The sequence below is a fragment of the Lepisosteus oculatus genome, chromosome 13 (assembly GCF_040954835.1).
Source record: "Lepisosteus oculatus isolate fLepOcu1 chromosome 13, fLepOcu1.hap2, whole genome shotgun sequence".
NCBI classification, from domain to species: domain Eukaryota; kingdom Metazoa; phylum Chordata; class Actinopteri; order Semionotiformes; family Lepisosteidae; genus Lepisosteus; species Lepisosteus oculatus.
In genome coordinates, this window is record NC_090708.1 from 11,874,177 (window position 1) to 11,898,016 (window position 23,840).

Consider the following 23,840-nt stretch of genomic DNA (forward strand, 5'->3'; position numbering starts at 1 on the left):
GTGGTCCAAAGGATTCTAGTGGGTGCAGAATAAATCTATAAGCGATCAAGTGATCTGCGCGAAGAATGAAACATTACAATTGCAACGCAGTAGAAGCAGCATCATGATCTTTTTTTTTTTTCCAGCGGTAGGTTACTGTGCATCTTTACCCTCGATCGGAGTATGCTTCCTTGGGTATCACAGCCAGTTCTTGGTTGCAATTCAGAGTGCGTGAGTGATTATTACAACCAGAAGGTTTTTAGCTACCATTTCTTCAACCGAGATTCTCAACTACGCCGCGCTGGTCCATTTATAAGGGAAATGTAAACAAACTGAATTTTTTATTTTATGGCTTGAGGGGATTTTTAGATGTAAGCTGCAGTATAAAATGTTTAGGGCCATCTCATCGGTTATATACTGTACCTGACATACACACTAAAAGGAGTGAAATTAATTGGAATGGAAAAAGCTGAAGAGGTGCGTCAGTTTGCTACTGGAAAAGTTAACTTGTCCATTTTCGAATGACATGTAGTTGAGTTCAAAGAATGTGCGTAGTTCTTAATGTTAACTGAGGATGTTTACTATTGTCTTTCTCAAAGTTATTTTTCCAAATACAAAACAGCATTTCGCAGCAAAAAGATACATTCTTGTAAAAATAAAAAAGAACAATGTCGTTATTTTTCATGTCGTTAAAACCACATGATTGTCGAATAGAGCAACAATAACTTTTTTTTTTTTTACCGAGAGATGGAGCAATACAAAAGATGTCAGTTTGCGGAACTTTGACTGAACCGCCGAAGTGCACTGGCAACTTAATTAACACTAAAAAACACCATTCAAATTTGCACAATTACGGCATAATTACTTGTAAAACTCCAGTATGCTGGAATGGTTACCTACTTTTGTTTGAAATTCTGCTTCTGAACGCATTGCCAGTCCATTATGTTTATTTAAAGGACGTAGGCACAGTATGTCGTGATATTCCTAGTCTCACTTTCTGAACAGCGCAGTAACTACGTTGTTGGAATCTAGTGGGATTCCATTAAAGTCCAATGGAATTATGGTATAACAGTAGCAGTCTTGTAGCAATGAGATTAGAAATCGTAAAATCAAACCCGACACATACCGAATGTTCATCAGTTGCACGTGCAAAATGCGAGTTTTAATTGATGTTTGGGATGGGTTCTAAAGACCTCAGTTCTTAACTACGACTACTTTCAATCGAATTGCTTGCGGATGTTTCCTCCTAATCAACGGCGTCATAAAGGCACCATGTTTTGGTTTATCTACAGACATCCAGGACGAATAGAGTCCGGCACTTGTCGCTTTTGGTAACAACGGGTGAATATTTTCGGTGCTCTCCGCAGCAATCGCTATTTTTAAAGAAATCTCAATAAAGACAATGAACCGGAGATGTGCCCTAGATTTTAAACTTGTTAACATGATAACTTGTCCAGCTTTGTAATGAGTACCTTCACTTTATAAAATATGTACCTTGCGTGCTGTTACTCATTAAGCGGGGAAAAAAACATAGGCTTTAATATTGAGTAGTCTGCTGATCAGACTACCGTAATAATTTTATAGTCATGAGTTTTATATAGTTTTTTTTTATATGCGAAAGAAAAATAATAAGATGCCTTCCTCTGGCACAAGACTGTATAATAGAAACGATTTCAGATCCTTTACTAAGGAGTTTTTGAGCAGTCGGGGACAGGATCGTTTAAAGAGATCTGCCAGGCAAAGTGGAGAAGGTCATTTGCTGACACCTTTCACTATAGCTGAATGGACGTCCACGGTTTTGTGCTAAAGTCGGTCAAACACTCCTCAGCGCCTGGCTACGGGCGTACAACTTCAACAAAACTAGTCAGTGAGAAGTGTCTCGAGAAAAAGCCCTGGTCTCAAATTAAATGAGACTTATCCAAGATAACTACTAGATAACCTTAGACCGATTTTTTTTTCTCCTCCTCCATGTTCCCTAGGTAAACCGGATGTTGGAACTTTTTCCCATTGAAATTGATATCGGGTTGTTTGTCTCAGCCCTAGCTCCAGCGGTATACCGAAGGCTGAACAGGACTGCTCCTCCTGAAGAAGCAAGGTGACTGCTTATTTCTTTGTCTTTTATTTTGTTTTATCAAACATTTTGTAGGACTTGCCATGAGTTTCAAAGAACAACTCTGATAAGAAAGGCTTAAAACTTCACAATGTTTTCTCCCAAGACCCCTTGTTTTTATTAATGGTATCTCTCAAGCCTAAGAGATCTTCGTCTTCAGATGTTTACAGCAGTAATGATTTATTCTAAGACCTGATATCACGCTCGCAAGTGATGCTTGATCTCTCAGGTCCTACATATTTGGTTATGTTCAGTAAACATTTTTTGAGTATCAGATAAGAGCACAATTTGTTAGTCACCAGGCTTTAGTTCCTTTCCTATAAATAGGTGGTAGTGAGCACTACAAGTTTAAAAGGAGGCATTGATAAATGGGCAGATCAAAAATCGGATGTTTTAGTCTTTAGATAAATGTAATCCCCTCTCTCATATGCTCTCAACTGTGCATTAGACTTTGCTTCCTTATCACAGACATCTTGTTAGGCAAATGAACTGTTGCTTGATTATTGATCAATGTTGTTTGCTGAGAACTCAAAGACTTCACGGTTCATCTCTTCAACTCCTCAGCTCTTCAGGCCAGCAGTTCTGGGAAACTCCATTCACCAAGTTGAACTCCCTGACCCTTAAGAGAGTGTTGTGGCAGGACAAAGCTGCCTCATCTCTGGCTTTGGCAATACCAGGGGCAGGCTGCAGGCTGCAGGCTGTTAATGTGTCTGTGAAGGACAGGGATTCATGCAACAGGACTTATGGGGGAGTGATCATTGAAAACATGTGTGCTGGAGACAGGCTGGGGAGCAAAGACTCCTGTTGGGTAAGAGATGTTTTTTTTGGTACCAAAGTTTGGTATGACCATACTCCCGAAGCTGGAAACAGGGCACTTGGAATTCTGTTCACATCCTTTCTTTCAGATAGGAGGGTTCCACTTGAAGCTTTTTACCTTGCTTGTCTCTTATATTTCATGGGGTTTGTAAATGGAGGCTTGGAAGGAGGTCAAACCTCTAATATCACCCACTTACTGTATACTAACTTGCAAACAGTTTGCCTCCTTTGTGCACATCTTTTCTTGTGCTCCGTTTGTCTCTCTTCAGACCCATATTTATCACTCTCAGCATTGCTAGATTTCACATTTCATTCTGCGCTGTTCCCGCATGTCTCCTGCTCTTCTCACTTGGTTCCTGCTCCATCTTTTCCTCACACTTGCTGGCCTTTCTGGAACCCGTGTTCATATCACTTCACGTTGGACATGTAGCTGTTTGACCACTACTTCTCCACACACTCTGGGAACTAATCTGTTCCTTGTGGTCACCACGTCTCTTTTTCTCTTCTGGCACCTGCTAAATGAATCCTTCTTCATCTGATCTCTTCTTCTTTCTTGCCCTTTTCATAGTCAAGCATCCAACCCACCACAGCTTCAACCCCTTGCCTATCTCTGCTGTTTCTCATTCTGTTCCCCAAAGCTCTTTTCTTGCGGTCCCAGTAGGAGCCTGTCCAGGCAGTGGAGCTCACTTTGTCCTGTGGATCTGAGTGCACAGTGTCAGTCTGTTTGATCTGAACTTGTTCACAGCCCTCACTGCCACCCATCCTCCACCCCAACAAAAAGGGGTTTTAAAAAAGCACTGGTTTTTATACCTAATTATATGAGCATTATATGATGAAATTATCTTTAAATAATCATGCTGCCATTGGCATTAAAAGGGAGCAAATGATTTATAGATAGTTTTGCTAGTTCAGGAACTATATTGAATTGTTGTTGCTGTTTCTGCAAATTTGAGTAAGTTCTTTTTATCATAATGTACAGATGTTACTGGCTTGTGAGAGACAAGCTACCCAGCCATGTAATTGAAGATATTCTGGTTTCTTTTAGGAACATGATGGGCATTTTCTGTGGCTCAAATCCTTATGAATAACAAAACTGGAGTAGACAATCCCAATTGCCTGATCTCTTGTAACCTTTCTCGTGTAGGTTTACACTACAGAATTGATTTTGCTCTGAATCTCCTATAAGTATAGAAATGGTGCCCTCTGTAGGTTAGAAGCAAAAGTTCTCCAACTTCTAGTTGTACGATACTGTATAATACCAAAGAATCCTGAAGAAATTTCTTATAAACTAGCCTAAAATATCCAAAAAGATTGAGAAAATGACAGAGCCTGTTCTTTTTTTCATATTATTTAGCATGTTATGCTAGACAATTCCAAAATAAGGAATTCATGACTCAGGGCCAGCTTAGACTCGGGGTAGTCTTATGGAGATGAGTCAGTGATTGGAGAAGTGTCTAAGAGGTAACAATGTTGTTCAGGGTTTTAATGGGGGAGGAATGATTCAGAGACTATTTTATATAATTTTATACTAGATAAAGACCGGAGTACTATGTATGAGCACATTGTACTGGTATTGTAGTGAGGCCTGATTTATAATATTGTGTACAACATTGGTCATCATATAACAAAACATATTATGGTTGCACAGGAATCAGTGCAGAGAACAGCAACCAGATAAGTATATTCCTAGAATCAAAGCAACATCCTGCTCCATTTTATTTGGCTGCAAGACCTACATCGTTTTTTGACAGAAAAGGTATTGAGGGGACAGAAGTCAGCTTGGTCTTCAAATTCAATAAGAACCCATTTAGTATGAACTCATGTAAAGGTGAACTAGAGTACAGCAGATAAATGCAAAGTTATGCCTCCAATACAATGGCACGTTTTGCTCTTCTGTGTGTTGACAATCTTTAGTTGAACATGTAAATATGCAACAAACTTTTATGAAATAGGCAAATAACATGGATGGCATTTAAAAAAGCTTTACTTTTGGCAAAAAAGTATGTACATAAAGAGAATTTCTGATTGTACTTTGGGGGGGGGGGGGGTTTAAAGATTATGCTGTGTATTAAGTAACGGAAATTAACTTGCAAAATTCCTTCTCTTCAGGGGGATTCTGGGGTTCTCTTGTCTGCGGAAACAAGCTTTTAGGAGTGATCTCATGGGGAAGAGGCTGTGGGACAAGAGGGTTCCCTGGAGTCTATACCTTTATCAAGTACTTGGATTGGATATACAACTGCATCAAGTTAAATCACTGTGTGTGAGGATTTGGAATGGAACAACCAAGGTCTATCGCAGAATCTGAGAGTACACAGATGTGATTTACCTTCATATCAACCTATGATGATGGCATGCTAAAGGAAGAGCTGCTTACAGTATGACTGTGGTAATCCTCTAACAGATTGTTCCAGGTAATGTAAACACAGCTGGTGGTACAAAACGGCAGCCTTTTTTAAGCCATTGAGACCACTCAGCCTGAGCAACATCAAATTGATTTCAGATATGAAAAAACAAAAGTTCAATGAACCATATTAACTGGTTTTCTCTATATAATGTACAAGTTCTATCATTGTATTACATCTACAGTAAGTTTTAAAAAAATGCAATTGAAAGACTCATACTTAAGGTGCTTTGTATTCTCCTAGAATCAATTTGCATGTATGGTTCAGTTTTGCCATCTTTCATTGGGGTAGACAGTTGGTAGCAGTGGCTCAGTGCTCCACCTGTGACTGGAGAACTGTGCTATCTGAGAAATAAGAGGTGTGTCTCAAAAGTAGAAAGCATTTTTGTAAAGAAAGTAGGCTGCAGACCATGGTTAGACTAGATGAGAATTTTTTTGTTTAAAGTTTTCTTATGTTTGCATAATCTTACAGTATGTTTAAATGAACAAAACAATTTTTTCTTTACAAAATATAATTTATTTAAATCTAAGACTTCTGACCATCTTTGACATCCACTCTGTTCTAGTCATCTGAGAAAATGCTAGTGGCTCTCTGTTAATTCACAGAAATTGAAAAATATAAAACATGCCAAATATATAATCTTTAGGGCAATGCACAGTGGCACATCTGAAAAACGTTGGGGTAAATGATTTTTAATTTAACAGTTTATATTTATGAGGGGATTAGAGATTTCAGCCTTGGTACAAAGCAAATCACAATTCAAGTCTGCTTGTAGTTACATATTGGAGAACACTTCAGACATGCACTGTAGGTCAATATTTATCCACTATGTTTAGATAAGGAAAATACAAATCTGAAATCTCCTGCCTACAGGCCAGATGGTACAGATAAGGTAAGTGATTCCATTTCTCATAGTGTATTGAAGGTGTGCTTTTTGATCGTTCTTTTCTCAATTAGTTGGTATTCTTTAATTGATCGTTACATATTTGTTTATCAAGTCATATATAATGGAAATCGACCAATGATCCTGGCCTGTGAGGAACAGTTTTCTACCACTTTAGCACAGATGACAAATGTTTGGGGAATTATTGCCTTTAAAATGATTAACCTTTGTAACTAGGCCAGCAATTGAACTTAATTATAAAAAAAATTTACAGGTTAATACTGAAAGACCTTAAAATACAGTGTTGTTGATGGATTGCTAGCTAAATCAGATTTCATTATTTTTGTCAGTAAGGCTATGATTGCAACTTATCTCTTGCCTGAAAACCATAATCAGTATGGTAAATACAGCCGTGACAGGGGAACAGACTATTCTTTGAGCTTCAGTAACTGAAATATAAAACGATGGTAAAAGCCAATCTTTTATGCCTGGAATCAGTTAGTTACCCCATTCGTTTAGGGTCCAACATCTATTTGACTCCTACCATATGTCAGTTACTTGTCGCCACACAGTAACATGAAGGAGGGAAGGCAATCGGAAGGAGGGAAGTCTGCTTAGCCGAGCTGTTTTTCAGCAGTCCACAGACAGCATGAACTTCGACAAGTGTGATAAATCTCATACTTTGTAGTTTTTTTTTTAAAAAAAGCATACATGTCAAATAAATCTTCAGACGTTTTCCGTAGAACTAGGACTGTTTCCAATTCAAGGGTTCACAAAGGGTGAACGTCTATTATATTGAGATACCTTAAGAACGGGGGCAACATGCTTCTGATCCTTTGCAGTTAACATGGCATTATGCGTCAATCTGAGGTAAAGAGGAATTCGAGGTAAAGTACGTTTTGCGCACTGTTTGCGGAGCTTTTGGAAAAGTCAGTTTCCCGAATCGGACTGCATATGAAGTTTATACGGAAACAGCTCCGGGCACGATCCTGCGGATGTGGGTGTAAGACTTCCGGAGGGTCACGCTGCCGTGGTGAGACACTCCGCGAGGCAGAACGCACTCTTCAGTGAGCTTGTGCAGTTCTGGGTCCCAGCACAGCACCGTGGCGATAACCTCGTTCTTCTCATCCCGGCCCCCCGTGATGAAGAGCTTGTTGCTGCAGGCGGCGATGCCACAGCTCGCTCTCTCGTGGCTGAACCTTGTGACTAAGCTCCAGGAGTCCTCCAGGGGGCTGTAGCAGTACAGAGCCTTCATTGCACCACCTTGAAAAAAGTGGAGAAATAGGAGAACAGATTGATATTGTGCTTTGGTAGACTCGGCTTTTACACCTAGGATCTTATTCTTTTCCCAATACCTCATTGCATTTGCTTCACGAAGCTACACTTGCCAAGTGGCAAGAACCTGTACAATAACTTCTGTGTGTCTCATCCTTTTAATTGAAATTGCCATGGTATACTCTAGAACCTGGAGTGACCTGTTAATTGATGCCACCAACTTGAGGGAGGAAAAACAATATCTACACAGCAGGACATATTTCCTTTGTTTTAGTCCATTTACAATCATTATGAGTGCATTACTGAATGTTGATTAAAAAAACTTATATTAATGAGTCTTTTATTTTTCTAGCTTAGGCCTGGGCTTGCCTAGCTTCTGTTATTAAGAAAGGTTAATAGTATTTATTCCTTGGATTTATAAAGTATTTTTCTTTAAAAAGGATCCCAAAGTACTTTACATATAGGGCAGTCATTATGCAGCAGCAAAATTACTTCACTGAATTAAGGGGGACATTTTGGTAGGCATGAATGAGCAGGCCCAAGATTGAATTCAGCTGGTGCTAGCCAAGATCCTACTGTTACAGAGTACATCTTATAGCACAGAGTTCTCAGTCACCATAAAAGGGCATTTTTAAAACTCTGGGCCTACCAAACTTCAATACTAGTACTGCTACATGCACGCCTTGTTACAGTGACGGTTAAATCCATCCTTTTCCTTTGGTGTTTAAAAGAAGTGCCATATAAAACCAACCGACTACATAGATGTGGTCCTTGAAGGTCACAGCATTTGTGCACTTGGCCTCAGTAGGCATAGGTGACTTGAAGGTCCATTTATTTGTTGAAGGGTCAAAGCACTGTGTTTTGTCTGTGGCCAATTTGCCATTTGGACCCCCTCCAATCACGTACAGTTTCTTGTTGTAACTTGTAGCTGCAAAGGAGCTCACATTCAGTATCAGTGGGGCTGCCTGTGAAGAAATACAGAAATGTTCTGATCAATCCTAAAGCCTATGCACAGGGTGAGAACAGAATTTTGCTTTCTCTCCTGAGCTGTTCTATTGAACAAAGTATCTACAGCCCACCAGTAGAGGGAGTACTTTTTGCACTGGTGCTTCATTTTGAAGATCAGCTTTTTGAAAGCGGAAGTAATTCCCTGCTTCAGATGGACTAGTGCATTGAGAGAGTAGTTTTTAATTTATACAATATGAAACCACAAAGTTGGGATCTTTTTCTTTTGGTAATGATACTCAGAATGTATGACCTTTCTTCTATATAGTCCTGTAAAAGGCTTACCATGTCGCGGTTCAAACTTGTTTAAACCAGCATGTTTTACCCAAACCTAGCCTGCTTTCTGTGTTTTTTTCCTTGTAGAAGTATATTAATTTTGGTAACTTTTTATCCTGCAGCAGTGATAGATACAGTAGCATGACTCTAGTATTAGTATACTTTTTTTGTGAAAAAGAAAAGTAATCAGTGAGAAATATGCATTTTACTAATCCTCCTTGTATTTTTTAGACTTCTTAAGGGGGTGGGAGTATTTGTGAGTGATAACTGCTATTTTCCTGAAATTCAGGGACTTTCACAGCAGATGGGTAAACGTCAGGGGAGAGTTGTCACCTTGCCAAACCGAGCTTGTGAAAGAAAAAAAGAGCATTACCTCAGTCCAGCAGTTATGAAAGGGGTCATATGTTTCCATGCTGTTCAGCCTCTGAATGCCATCGAAGCCACCTATCACATAGACTTTCCCTCCCAGGACAGCCATTTTGTGTCTCCAGCGGCCCGTATTAAGGTATTCAATTTGGATCCACTTGTTCAGGGAGGCGTTATACTTCCATGCTTCATGCTGGGTCTCCTTTCCACCTGCAAGAAGGCTAAATATGTTCATGACGGAACTAATGAACGAAAGAAGGAACTTACATTTCAATAAGCGGTTTCGTTTAAACTCTCCACTGTGCTGAATCATTGATTGTTGCTCAACCTACTGGAACCATGTTTCAGGGCATAAAAACCGTCAATGTGTATCTATCTGTAACCCTCTACACAGAGGATTCTCGCATTCCCACATTCAAGCCTGAGTGATACTGGCATGGCCGTTACTGATGTCTCCCAGTTATAAATGGTTCCTTTCTCCATGGCCTTTGGTGAACTGGCTATGCTCAAGAGAGGTGAGGGAGGACTGCTTGCAGGCGTAGGCTCTGGTTGTCTGCAAGTGGATGGCTGCTGCAGTGTACCTCTGAGATCCAATCTACAACAGGGCAGACAACAGACCAGCCCAACCCAGTGGTCTAACGGTGCTGCCAGGCGATATCACTCCCTAGGAACTAGCAGAGTTCATGCGTCTCTTTGCTGCCCGTATCATTTTGTGCTTAAAACACCCACCTCTGAGAGAAGCGTGTTGTATTGTTTTCTCAGAGGAAGCAACTGGCAGGAAAGTTTCATTTCCTGAACTAAAGAAAACAAACAAATACAAAGACCCTAAACCACATCCTCATGCTATATGCGAAATCTCCCCTGAGTCTTATCTTCCATATACTATTGGTGTGGGATGCATATCAGGGTGGAATAAAGATTATAAATACTACATGTTGGTAACAAAAACATAATCTATAGATACAAAATCAGAAACTGAACTAGGAAATGATACTTATAAAAAAGATAGGAGTTTGACCCATCATTTAACATGAAACGTATAATGTCTACACAAAATGGAGAAGCAATAAAATGGCAAACAAAACATTAGGGAATATACGCTTGTTACAAGTGTATTTAAATTAAGGGACATCATGCTAAAATAGTATAATGCACTAGTAAGACCACATCTGCAATATTGTGTACAGTTTTGGCAAGCATGTTGCAAGAAAAATATTGCTGCTCTGGAATGAGTTGAGACTTGAGCAAACCACTACATTCCCTGGCTTAAGAGGCGGTAAAATAGTGTGAGAAAATGTTGTTGGAGATATAGAGTGTATTGCGTAACATAGACTTAGAATGTATAGTTGCTTAATGCTTTATACACTGAGTTTTAGATTAAATGTAGAAGTGCAATAAAATCACAAGTTATTAGAATTGTGACGATTTTCTGAAAAAGGTGCACTGAATTTTTTATTGAATAGACCTTCCCATCATTTGGTTTGTTGTACACAATCATTAAGTGTATTGTTTATCATGTTTGTACCACACGTACTGACATCCATCAGTACAACCTACTGTACACAAAACCTTAATTAATCCCTTCATTATAGAACTTTAGAATTCCACTTCTGGTGAGATAGTTACAGTATAACATTTTATTATATATCAAATTACATTGTCATTATAGCTGCTTTGACTGTTTTTACTGCATTTAATAAGAATCAGTATCCATAAACTCCAACCAACAAGTCTGATGTTGACTAGATGTAAGGTTATAGAAGCAATTAGGACTAAACTGCAGGATTAAGATTTGAAAAGACAAGGTCTGTTAATTCTTCAGAGTTCTATGAACAAACAATAATGAACACACAGTATGATGTTTTTTTATTTTCAGAAAGCTATTGAGAAAGGTACCCAAAATAGATTAATTTTAAATTAAAGGCAGTAGGCTTGTGGAGAAATTGCATTTGGTTAGACTGAGAACTAGTTCATGAATAGAAAACAGAATACAGACAGGGGAGTACAGTATGTGCAATCTGGGGTGATAGGATTAGTGGAGTACCACGGATCTGTACTAGGCCCACTGCTGGTCTTAATTTATATCCGTGATCTAGATTCGGGTATAGTTAGTATCATGTTTGCAGACAGAGTTGGCAAACTCTCTAGAGGTACCAATTGAAATTTGAAAGGATTTATATAAAATTCAAGACAGGGCAAAGACCTGGCGTACTGTACAATGTTTAATGTAATCAAAAATTATAAATACTACATGTTGGTAACAAAAACATAATCTATAGATACAAAATCAGAAACTGAACTAGGAAATGATACTTATAAAAAAGATAGGAGTTTGACCCATCATTTAACATGAAATGTATAATGTCTACACAAAATGGAGAAGCAATAAAATGGCAAACAAAACATTAGGGAATATACGCGTGTTACAAGTATATTTAAATCAAGGGACATCATGCTAAAATAGTATAATGCACTAGTAAGACCACATCAGCAATATTGTGTACAGTTTTGGCAAGCATGTTGCAAGAAAAATATTGCTGCTGCTCTGGAATGAGTTGAGACTTGAGGAAACCACTACATTCCCTGGCTTGAGAGAATGCCCTACTCTGTTAGACTTAAAGAGTTGAATCTTTTCAATCTTGAACAGGGAAAATTCCAAGGCGAGTTGATCCAAACATTCAAGGTTTCAAAATCAAATACTCTAGGTATAGTCAAAACTAATATCATCTTCTTTCAAAAAACAGCTGAATAAGATCCTTTTTAAAAATTAATTTGCTAAGTAACAGTAGTTTCAACTGGCTTAATTGATTGAATTGCCTCCTGTTGTTAATGGTCTTTGTGTCAGTGAAGAGAAAATTCAATCTAAACAATTTAAGGTAATTTATGCAGCTATCCAATATGAACCGATCATGTAGATAATCTGTCACAAATCCTTTCTATCCATTAGCAGAAAGGTCCTTATTTAAAATAACGAGTCAATTAGAGAAGACTGGTAAATATGGCTCTGGCTCTGGGTTTCTGCAACCATTGTAATATGTTTTACACATATGTACAAGCTACGTTTTTGTACTATTTGTACTATTTGTACTATTTGTACTACAGAGTAATTGGCTACATTACTATTGTAATGGCTACATGGCTACATTTGTACTATTTGTACTACAGAGTAATTGGCTACATTACTCTGCTCTCTTCCCCACTGATAGCTGATGTGTGGTGAGCGTTCTGGCGCACTATGGCTGCCGTCGCATCATCCAGGTGGATGCTACACATCGGTGGTGGTGGAGGGGAGTCCCCATTACCTGTAAAGCGCTTTGAGTGGAGTGTCCAGAAAAGCGCTATATAAGTGTAAGCAATTATTATTATTATTATTACTATAAAGCACAGATCTGTCAGAATTATCTGCGATCTTAAAAGAAAATGAAAATTGCCATAGAATGGTTTCTGCATAAAGAAGGAAAACATTTGATTGTAAAGGGTAGAACCAAGTAAAAAAGTCTAAGGCTTTTTCCAGAAGTATGATATCAAAATAGATAAAAAGATCCAAGTTAAATGCCAACCTTTTCATGTGTTCAAGAGCCAGTGGCTAACAGGAAGTTAACAGAAGGAACAGAATTCAGATTAATGAGTGAAACAAAGAAGGGAACGCTCGATGCTTTAGAATAACAACTGTGCCAACTATGGATCTTTCCTGTTGTTGGAAGACTGACATACCTGATATGTACACTTCATTCCTGAAAGTGATGCAGGCAAACTCCACCCATTTCCTGTTCTCAGATTCTGTCTCCATCTCTGTGATTGGCAGCTTGGCCACCTCCAGGCGACTCCGGCGCAGGGGGTCCAGGCAGGTCACCTCCGAAACAAACTTCTCATCCTTTGTGCAGCCGCCGATGATCATGAACACCTCCGACTGAAACTCCTGCACTCGGGGTTTTGTGCGCTCCGAAATGACCTGAAAAAAGATACAGTACACATTTGTTTTCATCAAAAGGAGAAAGTTTTTGAGAAGAATATACGAAAAGTAACAAGTGAGAGCAGGCTGCTGTTTGGTAGACAACAGTATATTGATGCAAGGATCTCTTCCGTTCCTTTCGTGAAACAGGTCAGGGATCCTGCTTCAAGAAAATGCCGAGTTGAGCTCCCACAGCCCTTTGGGTAAAGTGGTGCCACCTGTGTATTGTATGAGGTCCTGGGTGGCTTGATGGCACAGGGGTTAGCATTGCTACCAGACCTGAGTCGCTATCTGGATGGAGTTTGAATCTTTCTGAGTGTTTTTGTGTATTTTCTCTGTGTTGTCTGGTTTCTGGAGTCTAAAAACATCCTGATCAGTTAATTGGCTTCAGGGAAAAATTGGCTCTGGTGTGAGTTTGTGTATGTTTGTGTCTGTGTGTGAACCCTCTGATGGACTGGCATCCCATCCAGGGTGTACCCTGCCTTGCCATTGCTTGCCAGGATAGGCTCCAACTCCCACACGACAGTGCATGATGTGATTGAAAGATGGATGGATGGATGAATCAAGTCCTCTGGTAGTCTTCTCTGTTCAAGTACAGTCCATTCAATCTGTCATGATAGTACATTCCCATAAGCCCCAGATTCTATCAGTTTGATCTTCTCTGGGCTGATTCTATTAGGTGGTGACCAAGACTGTACACAATATTCTAAATGAGGCCTTATTGTTATGATCATTATGGAGGACCTGTCGCAGTAAAGAAATGTTTAGACAGATTAGGCTTAAAATTGATCAGTGGCGTTGCCCCTGAACTAATTATGTGAAAATGTTTTTGACCTTGAAGACTTATCATGGCTGCAACTTGTGACGGTTCTCATTGTGATGTGCTTCTCAAAGCAGACACCCCTCCTGACCACACTGACTTTTTTAACACTGCTGTGGTTTCACTACATTGCCAGAAAACGTCAGTCTAGTCATTCTTCTAGTAATTCTCCCACAAGACAACTCACTAACAGCCACGCATTCAGTTTTAAATGTTAACAGCCTTGTTAACCAAGGTCACAGTAACCCAGGTGTCCAGGAGTTAAAGTTTTTTTTTTTAATTATGACCTACATATGACCTATGAGAAGTGTTAAGTGAGTCTAATTAACCAAGTGATTAATTAGTTAAGAGCTCTGATGGAAGTTCTAATGTAAACCCTGTGAGCCTTATGTAAGAGTGCTATCCCTCCTTAGACTGAGCTGCTAAATGCAGTAAATTTAAATGTCAAAGCAGACCCGGAAAATTAGTCATCACACAGGCCTACTGTCTCTGCACGCTCTTTTGCAAATCGTCTTGGAGTCATTTTTGCAAAAAAATAGCTATTACATTTACCTGCTGACACCAAGGCTTCATTTCCAGAAGAAATGAAATGGACATTATGAACAATGGGCTTTCAAGACTGAAAAAAAAAATGTACGTGTAGGAAATCATTGAAGTAATTAGGAAAATTCAAAAGGTTACGATGGCGGGGAGTCAGACACCGAGGTGCTCCGGGAAAGCTCGTTAGAAGTCAGCTCACCTCGTTTCCAGAAAGGTGGTACATCCGTGCCTCCTGCAAGAGGGGGAAGGCCTCAGGGCACCTCCGAATCAGGCCATCCCCCTCCACTCTCTCCACAAAGTACCAGGGGTCCAGCAGGGGCAGGCGGACGTGCTGGAGGACGTGGGGCAGCAGGGGCAGCCTCTCGCTCTCCCGCGCCCGCACCCAGCCCATCACCGTCTCGAACACCTGCTCCTCCTCCGTCACGCACAGATCGTCCCTCTGCAGGATGTGGCAGAGCACGTCCTCCGGCAGCTCCAGGAACTCCTCGTAGGCCGCCACTTGTGGAAACTTCTGGATGATGTAGTTCTGGACGCGCGTTTTCAGGCCGCTCAGAGAGTGAGTGTCGGCAAGGCGCAGGACCCCCACACAGTTGTCTGGCAGGAGAGCTTCTGTGAGAAAGTTGGCGCAGGCGTCCACCATTCTCAGGAACTGAGAGAAAGGATAAGGTATTGGGGAAAGCAAGAATGCAGGACAGATCTCTTGTGGTATTTGGCCTACAAATCAGTTATGTCTGATTCCTAAAATGTATTTTTCAAGAAGTGGAGCAGATTTTGGATAAACCTCTCAAAAACTGCATTTTTATGTCCGGATAATTAAAGAAGCATGCCCTTATCGTTTCTTTGGAACAAACTGGTCCAGACTTTGGAACGAACTGGTCCAGAGATGGGAATTAAGGCATGTTATGGAAAACTTTCTAGACTTGAAATTTTGCTTAGTAGAGTACAGTAGGGGCCCAAGATCTGTTCTGCTGATTTTGCCTAAGCTCTTGGTAAAATGGATCTTTGAGTAATTAAGGGACTAAAGCCACGTGTGGAACCTGTTGCTTTCCAAGCAACCTATTACAGTATATTCCCATTATCAGACGATGTATCCTAGCAAAACTTCAAAGTCTGGTTTGAACTGCTAGAACAAATTTTGAAGAAAATGTATCCGGGTTAGAATTAACTATAGAAGTTTAGAATTACGTTTCTGGCTTCTGTGGAGGCAAATTAAGTAGACGGCAAGTACAGGTTTCTATAATACACAAACATTTAAAATTATCTTGGTGTCTTTAAATAATTACTGGTGACTCATCAGAGAAATAAACAAGCACCTTCTTTTCCTCCCGGGACCATGCAGAAATAGAAACAAATAAAATCTGTGAATGCACACCAAAGAAAGACCAGTTTTCACTTCCCTAAACTTGTGTCACCTGGTTGATATCAATAGACATCTTGGTAAATAAAATATCTGTAGTTAAGCAAAATCTTACTATTTAGGTGGGAAAGTATAAAAGCTTAGTTATCACATAGAATGTATTTGAAAGAATAAGATATGTTTTAGAGCTACCATTTTTGTGTGCTGTCTTCCACATGACTGGACTAAAAGAGCATTTTAAGATGCTGTTGTGAAATGATGTTTTGATGTTTATGCTCAGTTTACCAGGCACATTTCCCCCTTGTGTGTGTGAAGCTCACACACCCTGTGTCCAGGACACGCCTTCCATAGCTGTCAGTTCACCTGACACACTTCATATAAAAAAATAAGTTAAACCGCGCTTAAATACAGTGTGAAAAGCTTTTATTTCTTTTAGTTCAAAGAAAGACCCTAACAACGGTGTGAAATGTGGTTTCATTTTTAATGTGTGGGAAAGGTTCGACCTGTTTACAGTAATTGTGAGAAAATTCTCAACACTTGTCAAAGAAGTGAAACTGTTACGCACACCTATATACAGTAAGCCACAACTTTGATGTAGTTAAGTGTTACTAACTGTTCTTAATATGCTTGCACAGAATCTTGGCTGTAAGATTGGCAAACAAGACTAACTATGGATCTTAAGTTCTTTCCTCAGCTGTGTGTGAGATATGTGGGTTTTGGGGAGGGGGGGCTTTTTACCTCTTAGTCCTAGAGTTGTGAGACACACTCTGGTGTCTGTGAAAGATATGGAAAGGCTTAGAAAAAAGTAATTTGCTAGCCTATGTTTTGAAAAAGAATTGTTTCTTCTTGAAGAGTCTTAAAGAGATTTTAGTTTTTTTCCCTTCACTGAGCTAGGCCTCACCTGGAACAGGCTTGCAGCTTCAAGAATTTTTTGCACGTTTTGCTTCGTAATGAGCACTTTGCTTGTGTAGGTATAATCCAGGAGAATCTTCATGGTTTCTGCTTCCACACCTTTAATAAGGATTCTCTCCTCGTGTTTCTCTTTCAGATCATTACAGAACATAGCCCTAGAAAACCAAGAAAGAGGTCTTTTAAAAGCAAACAGAACTGTGAATAAAACAGCCATTCTGATTTTGTTCTGTCCTAGGCCACTTTTTTATTAAAATATAATAAAACAAAAAATATCAAAGGTGATAAAGGAAAAAAAAAGGTTCCTCTTATGCATTGATTATGATTTTAAATATACTATTGAATAGATCATTGAAATATGTCTTCATAATTGTCTACTCAGTTTTTGACAAAAGAAAAAATAAAACATTAGTGCAATTTTCAAGACTCTGAATCGTGTACTAAATAATTGATGTTTTTTCAATTGTATACATTTTAATTGACATTTTAGTGAAATTGTATGAATCAGAATAGTTTAACAGGTTATTTCCTGAGACGTGACTATTAACAAGAATTTTAACCTCCTGGTGTTAACACCTGGTGTTCCTACCATTTTTCTTTTAATGAAAAACATACCATAACTTTGCATTTGCATAATATTAATATAAGGAATACTATAAGGAACCCTCTTATAGTTTTAGAACTTTAGTTTACTTTTAATTATCTTTTATAATTTCTAAATTATGTTTAGAATTTCTAAATATGTTAAAACATTTTACAACAAAGGGTCACAGCAATGAAACTAAACATTTCATCAGTCAATCTTTCTGTTTTGTTTTGTGTCTTTCTTTCTGACAAATGAAACCTCAATACCTTTGACACTGTGTCAAATGACTGGGAAGGTATTTTCCTGCCACACAGCAATTTCTTCTGTATTTAAAGAATTCTCAGAATTTAATTCCAACTCAATATAGATTTTGCACTACTAGTAGTTAAACATATGTGCCGTAAGCCTCTTAGATTAAGCAAACAAGGTTTTGTTGAACTCGAAGGGAGATTATTTTGTTTCAGTTTCTATAATAAGCTAAATGTGAATCCATTTAGCTTCAGATGTTGAGATGTGCCTCACCTGAAATGTATATTAAAGAATGAATTTTTAATTTAAGGGTTCATAATCTGTAGAGGGCATTCTCACCACTAAAAAGGATGATTACATGTATTCCTCTTCGATTGCTACAGGAGGACAATATTTTATATTTTTAAATATTAAGTGGATTTTGCCTGTCTGGAAATGTACCAAAAGCACATTGCTGTGCGGAAAATGAGTAAATCTGTAAAAAATACTGTATATGACCAATCATTGTATCCAAATGACGATTCCGAGTTTACATGAAGTACGTGAAGACTTATCTAAACATGGATATGATGATTCAAGTACTATATAGAATTGTTAGCTTTGTGCATCACCAATTCTAAGGTCAACCAAGCAAATGGGGATTTTGACGATACACTTCTTAACTTCAAATCTTTGTTGTTTATTGTTGTGTCTCTTTTGAATACAGTTAAGCATACTAGCATTGGTTATTAAGCTCAATATAAATAATAGCTTGCTATTCAACATACAGTACTTCATGTTTGTCTTAAAGTAGAAATTTTGTAACATTTTTATCATAAAACAAAAAACATTAAGAATAAATGCTAGAAAATTAAATGTTTCTTGTTGGCAGAGTAATTAAGCTTTCACAATGGTGCACACAGAGAACAGACAAGAACTGGCCTACATGACTATATGATAGAATTGGTTGATTTATTTTCAAATGGGCAAAAGCAGATTCAAGTTTTCTGCAATGCATTTTCTAAAACATGCGGTACTAGCTATCACATTGTTTTATCAAAACAGTTATATTCTCCTCACAGCATCCAAGTCTTACAATTCATCTAGTTTAATAATAAAAGCTTTCCGCATCATCCAAAGTTGACTAAGACTTGTTTTGCTTCACACTGACTACTTCTTCAAAGATATTTTGCTCTGTTTCTTTTTCCATTTCCTTTTCTGTCTGAATCCTGCTCTTAGGTAATCCTTAAAAATGAACTGAAACCTAAGAGAATCACATTTTGCAGTGAATTAGCAGTGCTTGCTCTATCAGAGTTTTAAATCTCTTTGAAGAGATTGCGAGTGTTAGTTAGCCGTAAATGTGAAACTCTGATTCATGACTTTAAATTTGTAACTTCAAGCCCATGAATGTTAGCTGCTAAATGTGTTGTGCCTTTTGGGTTAAATGAGGTCCAATTCATATCCACTTATTGTTTAAGTATTTTCTTTGCAAAATAAAATATCTAATGTAAAAAAAATAGCAAAGGTGTCAAGAATAAGAAAGCTTTTGTGCTCAAGAGTTGCATTTCCTGGCTCATTCTGGCTTTGCTTGAGTATTGAGCCTGTGCTGTGAAACCCAAGGTTTTATTGTTTACAAACCTGCACAGATTTTTCATGTTATATGACAATGGAATTTAGGAAATGAAGCACTCAAAAGTGTCTAATGTTTTCAACTGGATCTGAGTGTCAAATATCTTCACGTTTTCTTTTCTGCCACGAATCGTGAGTTAGAAAACAAACTTTAAAAATGAGTTGCCTGTTATTGCTATGAATGTGTTACCACTACATTTCTGAAGGTACTCTGCATACAGAATGTGCAAGATTACACACATGGCAGTGATAACCATGCAATGCATATGAGAGAAAATCTGTTACATAGTGTAAAAAGCATTTTGTCACTGGATTAAATAAACATAATACATTCACAGGGAAAAAAATGTCTTCCTCCGTGTAACAACCTGACACACAACAAGGTTAGGACACAGTTTGTAATAATATAGGATATGTTTGATTTTAGCGTCTAACGTCAGATAAAGGAGGTGGATTAACTAAGGAGCAGAGGAACAAGTAAAGGTTTATATCAATGCTGAAAAGAAAAAAGACAATGTTTCGACTGCGGAACCTTTTTCCTGGTGTGAATACAGCCGAAACGTTGTCTTTTCTTTTCAAGCATGGAATGACTTGTTTACTTCTTCCTCTGCAGCCTACGCATGCTAACGCAGCTACCTGATTGAACTTAATTAAGGAGCCCGTTTTATTTGTTCTTCCTCCGACACAAGGACAGCAAACGGTCTATCATTTCTGATCTCTGCAAAATAATTCTTCTGTTTACCTTTTTTACTGCGACAAGAAGAATACATACGATACACACAAAAATACATATGACATAATTGGGGGTACATTAACAGTTGCATCCTACCAAAAGGGACTAAAGGAGGTAAATAAAGAACTGCAAAAGAACTACATAGCCTGGGACTCTGCCTTTTGTTTTGTTAGCCCCTCCTTGTGCTCCCCTGCACTGTGGCTTTTAAAGGAAAACCTCCCTTTTAAACACATACTCAAACCACAACGTTACAAATAACGGCAATATTTTCCCATAAAATATACACATTTTTGTGTGTGTATTATGTTTTTATCATTAGAATGATAAAATCAATGGTAAAACATGTTTTATGATAATGTGGTAATTGTTTACACATGGTGTGAATGCCTGGATGGAAAGATTGGTTCCCCTCCTGACCACAAGAGAGCGCTGTGGAAGCAGGCTTGCTGCCATCTGTTTGCTGTCTCCCAGACTATTTATGTGGCCCTGACCTTGAGTGTGGTTTTGGCTTAAAGTGTGAGTGAAATTTAGCTAAAGCCTTACCAACACAGCTAAACAAATATCTATGAATCATTTTAGAAGCTCCTTTCTTTTGCTTTTTTTTTCTTCTCTGTGGAGATTGACACTTCCATAAATCCTTCAAGACACGATGGATCAGCTAGCAACACGTAAGGCCATTTTGTTTTCATTATCACTACTCTTCCCATGGGGAAAGGTTATTTGCTATGGCAATGGTCCCTACATCACTCACCTTCTGGATCTTTTGTTGTACAATGAATAACACCCTGACCTCTCAATCTGATCGGGCCAACTGGTCTTACAGCAGCATAAAAGATGGGTGTAAAATGATGGCAGCTTCTATATATCTGTCCATTATATTTCCTCACCTTATCCTTTGCTTTTGTGAAATTATCTACAGTATAAGGAACCTTCCCCTTTAATGGTATCAGGGATGGTACTGCTGAAGCCTGTAGATGTGTCACAGATTGAGTGAAAACTATATTACATTCATCCTCTGTACCAACTGTCTAAATTTGACTATTGACTCAACAAGGTCTTCTCTGGGGTCATAAAGTTTTTATTTTGTTCAAAATAAAACCATTTCATAAACCTATTACTCAATTGGTTAAACCAAGTTTGCCGCTGAAACGTCATCTGTCCATTAAACTTTTGCATACAGTGTATGTAAAAATAGGACACATCTTGAGGTTAGGTATGTGTGGCCCATGTATAGATACATCAGTTTTGCACTTTTTGGAAAAACAGAAAGTATTAAAGTAATACATAGTCCTGTGAGCATTTTGTATTTCTACAGGATTCAGTAATTGGGATTTTCTCTCAGGTCAGGCCATACTGCTTTTGCTGGTTGAACAGCCATGTAAGATGTAAGTCTAAGAGTATTGACATGTTACTAAGGAGATGTGAGACAAAGTCATACAGGGCATGGGCGTAGCTACATTCAGTTTTATAAAAATTAAAATACAAACAGTAATCACAGTAAGTGATTAATAATAAAAACACCATATGTAAAGCCTCCAAAAGAGGTGTCAGTTGTTTGAATACTATCCTAACATTTCTTGAATTAAACTTTAAATGATATAAAAATGACAAATCAATGTTTATTTATAAATAAACTAAATAATGCTACACTAAATGAGTGGTTCCTCCAGCAAACAATTTATGTGAGAATTTGAAAATATTTCTACTACAATCTAGCTGTTCATGCTTCAGACTCATGCACCTTAAGAACAGTTGTGAGCGGTGCGGTTTGTAAAGATTGTTAATCTTGCCTAGATGAGAAAGATTTTGTAGTAATAGCTATAATAACCTTTGCCTCTCTATCTGTGATTTCTCAAGTTGTCTGTAGTACTTCCTGAAAAATATTGTTTTCAAAACTTCAGTGTCTACTTTGGCTACCTAAACTCTGAATTCACTATTCATAGTATAGCAACATGACATGCTACAGTTAAACAAGATAAAGGCTTTATTTTTAAATGAGAAGTCTGTTGATATTTGTAGCTGTCCACTATGGCCCTTTATCTGGAGAGCAGAATTCTGTACAAGTTAAAAACGTTTGAAAAGGAAGTGATTAGTTTTCAGGGACAAATCTTCTAAATTTGTAACAGGGTAGAGACTCATCCCACTCACAGTTATGGGGCTTTCAGGTGTACAGTGAAAAAATGTATATTACAAAAGAAGTGTGTAATTAACACTTTAGCACAGAAGGCCAGCAACAAGGAGGGCAGATTTCTTAAAGGGAATTTTTAAAGGAGAAAAGAAAAGTAGTTGAAAAGGTATTGGGGATATCAGCTGAAAAGTTTAGCAAATGCTATGTTCAGGATAATGCATAGATTTTCCTTTATTAGCTTTTCATGTACTACTAGTGTACATTAAGCACAGAATACAGTACATCACTTTTAAATATGCTTTGAGTGCTAATCTAACGCTTCTGTTTGTAGTTCAGTGTACCACAGAATAGAATGGATTTTAGAAACCTGTTTGATCCAGTGGAAATACTTTTGTACTTGCATGTTGTGTGTGGGAAAACAGAAATGACTATGTTAAAATTCACTGTGCTCTGTGAATTAGTATTTTCCAAATGAAAAAAGATTTAAACCAGTTACAACCCAAACACAACATTAGACTTTTTTCTTTTTCCAACACTGGTAGATTTCATAACCAATTGCCCTAGATTGTCCAACATTTAGAAAAGTGCAGTCCAGCTATGTAACACCAAGCCTTTTTCTACATTCAGTATGGTGGTGCCAAGTCAAAGCTGACATTTCTCCATCTAACTGAAGTAACTGGTTAATCACTGTTACCTTTTTGAACTTGGCTAAAGTGATACGTATAGTTGACAAACAATAATTATGTTTGAATATGCACAAGTTGAATTATATTAAAACAGAAATCCTAAAACTGCTTCCTTCACAATACAATCATTGAGATTTTTTGGCAGTCTTGATGGAAGATAAGTTTTAATTTATGAATTATGATGCTTTACTTGCAAATAATGGGAAGAAATGCCTTTCAGCTTGCAGTGGAGAATAACTTATCATGTCCAGAGTGCCGTGCAAAATCAGTATAAATTAATGAATTCTGGTAAATTCTGTGTGTGAACTATCTCCCGTCTTTCTGATGAAGTGATGCAGCCTTTTACAGTTTTCAGAAACCTAGGGACCATAATCATATACTTCTCTCTTGTTTGAATCAATTGTGCTCTTAATTCTCTTGGCAAACTCTTACTAAAATCAATATACTGTAGAAATCAATTGGGCTCCATGCATGGGAATTCTCAGTAATCATGAAGGTTGACAAAGCTTTGATTGATGTGAAAATGACCTGTTTGCTTGGGCCTTTAAAGTCTAATGATGAAAAGAGTATAAGGAAGAAGGTAGTAGAACAGCTCTCTTCTTTGTGCTGCCATTACCATATGAAGATGAGTTTAAATAACATTGTGGCAGAGCTGTGGAATGGTTCTTACCTGAAGTAGTTGCTGGCTGCTGCCAGGACAACCCTGTGGCAAGGGAATTCCTTGTCATCGACATGTATCGTCACATCCGTGAGGGAGTTTTCCAAGCGTAATGCATCCAGGCCACTTTGGAGCTGGGAGGAGAGACCGGAGTCATCGAATTTCACCCTCTCCTCGGAGGATCTCTCCAACACCTCTGCCTCCTCACCATGGTGGTTGCTCTCCAGGGTCCCCAGGGGCACGTCGGTGCTCTTTTCCACTGTGCCTTCCATTGCACTTACGCAAAACTGGAAAGCTCCACCACCAGTAACTCATCCCGGTGCTGACACATGCTGCCACAGCTGTTGCCCTGCCTCGGGTCTCTGACTTGGTCGTGTGTTCGTGTATATGTGTGGTGTGTGCGTCTTTTTGCTGCCTTCCTGCTGGGCTACAGAGCAGCTATGGGGTGGATTTCCTGTTCAGGACGACGTGCTTCGCTTATCTATAGCCAGCAGGTGCAAAA

General features: G+C 38.5%; 1 protein-coding gene across 1 annotated transcript; it reads right to left on the reverse strand.

The window, feature by feature from the left end:
• Positions 1 to 5,800: 5,800 nt before the first annotated feature.
• Positions 5,801 to 23,840, reverse strand: klhl6 (kelch-like family member 6). Its single transcript, XM_006637768.3, has 7 exons — positions 23,351 to 23,840; positions 16,683 to 16,848; positions 14,624 to 15,073; positions 12,827 to 13,064; positions 9,120 to 9,322; positions 8,217 to 8,430; positions 5,801 to 7,453 (listed from the first exon to the last, which is right to left on the reverse strand). Exons 1-7 carry the CDS (start codon positions 23,608 to 23,610, stop codon positions 7,152 to 7,154), a joined length of 1,833 nt encoding a protein of 610 aa, XP_006637831.1. The 5' UTR covers positions 23,611 to 23,840; the 3' UTR covers positions 5,801 to 7,151.